We start from the raw sequence: 1,152 nt of genomic DNA, 5'->3' as shown, positions 1-1,152 counted from the left end.
AAAAAAAAAAAAAAATGCTCAATACTAATATAGTTTGTTCCATAAATATTGTATTAAAAAGCTAATATCTTCATTAAGTAGATTAGCTGCCAGGTAAGTGAGAACTTGTGAGTGTGTCTTTGGGTGTGGGACCAGACAGGCTAAGCATCCCTTATCTGAAATGCTTGAGACCAGAAGTGTTTTTAATTTCAGATTTTGGAATATTTGCATATACATAATGAGATATTTTGTAGATTCGACCCAAGTCAAAACATGGAATTCGTTTGTTTTACATACACCTTATACACATAGCCTAAAAGTAATTTTATACGATATTTTAAATAATTTTGTGCATGATACGAAGTTTTAACTGCAACTCCTCATGACATAAGGTGTAAAATTTTCCACTTGTGGCATCATGGTGCTCAAACATTTTGGATTTTGGATTTTGAATTTCTGGCTTAGGGATACTCAACCTGTAATAGAATGTGTAGAATTCTCATAAGCCAGTCATTTTGAGTTGTTTGCTGAAGCATGGTATGTCCTCATTATATTTAACTATCTAGATCGTGTAATGACCAACGGCATGAAACTGTCAGAACTAGGGCATTAAGCTAGATGGATAAATGGCTAGTGGAACAATTCTGCTATGTTAAAATAGATAGTAAGATAAACACTGATTTTAAAGTATCTCCATAGTTGCAATAGCTGCTGGCCGGAAACTTGCCCATCGACTTTTTGAAAACAAGGAAGATTCCAAATTAGATTACAACAACATCCCAACTGTGGTCTTCAGTCACCCACCTATTGGGACAGTGGGACTCACGGAAGGTGGGTATTTAAAACCAAAGGACATTTGTGGTTTCCTTCCTCTTCCCCCCACCCCCAACTTTAAATTAGGTCTCTGTCAGCTGATGAAATCTATCTCAGCCCCAACTTACATTGCTTTTTGGTTACTCTCTTATCACACTTCCGGTTTTCTCCCCTACTACTAATACTGTCACAGGACAGTATCTTTCCTTCACCCTATCTCTGAACTTTTTTTTAGCTTTTTTATTTGAACTAATTTTAAATTTAAAAGCTGGCTGGCACGGTGGCTCACACCTGTAATCCCAGCACTTTGGGAGGCCAAGGCGGGGGGATCACGAGGCCAAGAGATCGAGACCATCCTGG

At 37.8% G+C, this 1,152-nt stretch overlaps 1 protein-coding gene across 1 annotated transcript in view; it reads left to right on the top strand.

Annotated features, from left to right (window-relative positions):
• Nucleotides 1-1,152, top strand: part of GSR (glutathione-disulfide reductase) — a 58,035-nt gene that overhangs the window by 51,718 nt on the left and 5,165 nt on the right. Inside the window, exon 11 of the mRNA XM_017535958.2 lies at nt 679-810. Within this exon, the coding sequence (XP_017391447.1) occupies nt 679-810 (132 nt within the window). The remainder of the gene's footprint in view (nt 1-678; nt 811-1,152) is intronic.

Source organism: Cebus imitator, unplaced genomic scaffold (genome assembly GCF_001604975.1).
Source record: "Cebus imitator isolate Cc_AM_T3 unplaced genomic scaffold, Cebus_imitator-1.0 Scaffold5, whole genome shotgun sequence".
Taxonomy (NCBI): domain Eukaryota; kingdom Metazoa; phylum Chordata; class Mammalia; order Primates; family Cebidae; genus Cebus; species Cebus imitator.
The sequence above is the reverse complement of the archived record's forward strand: the minus strand, read 5'-3'. Positions and strand labels throughout refer to the sequence as shown.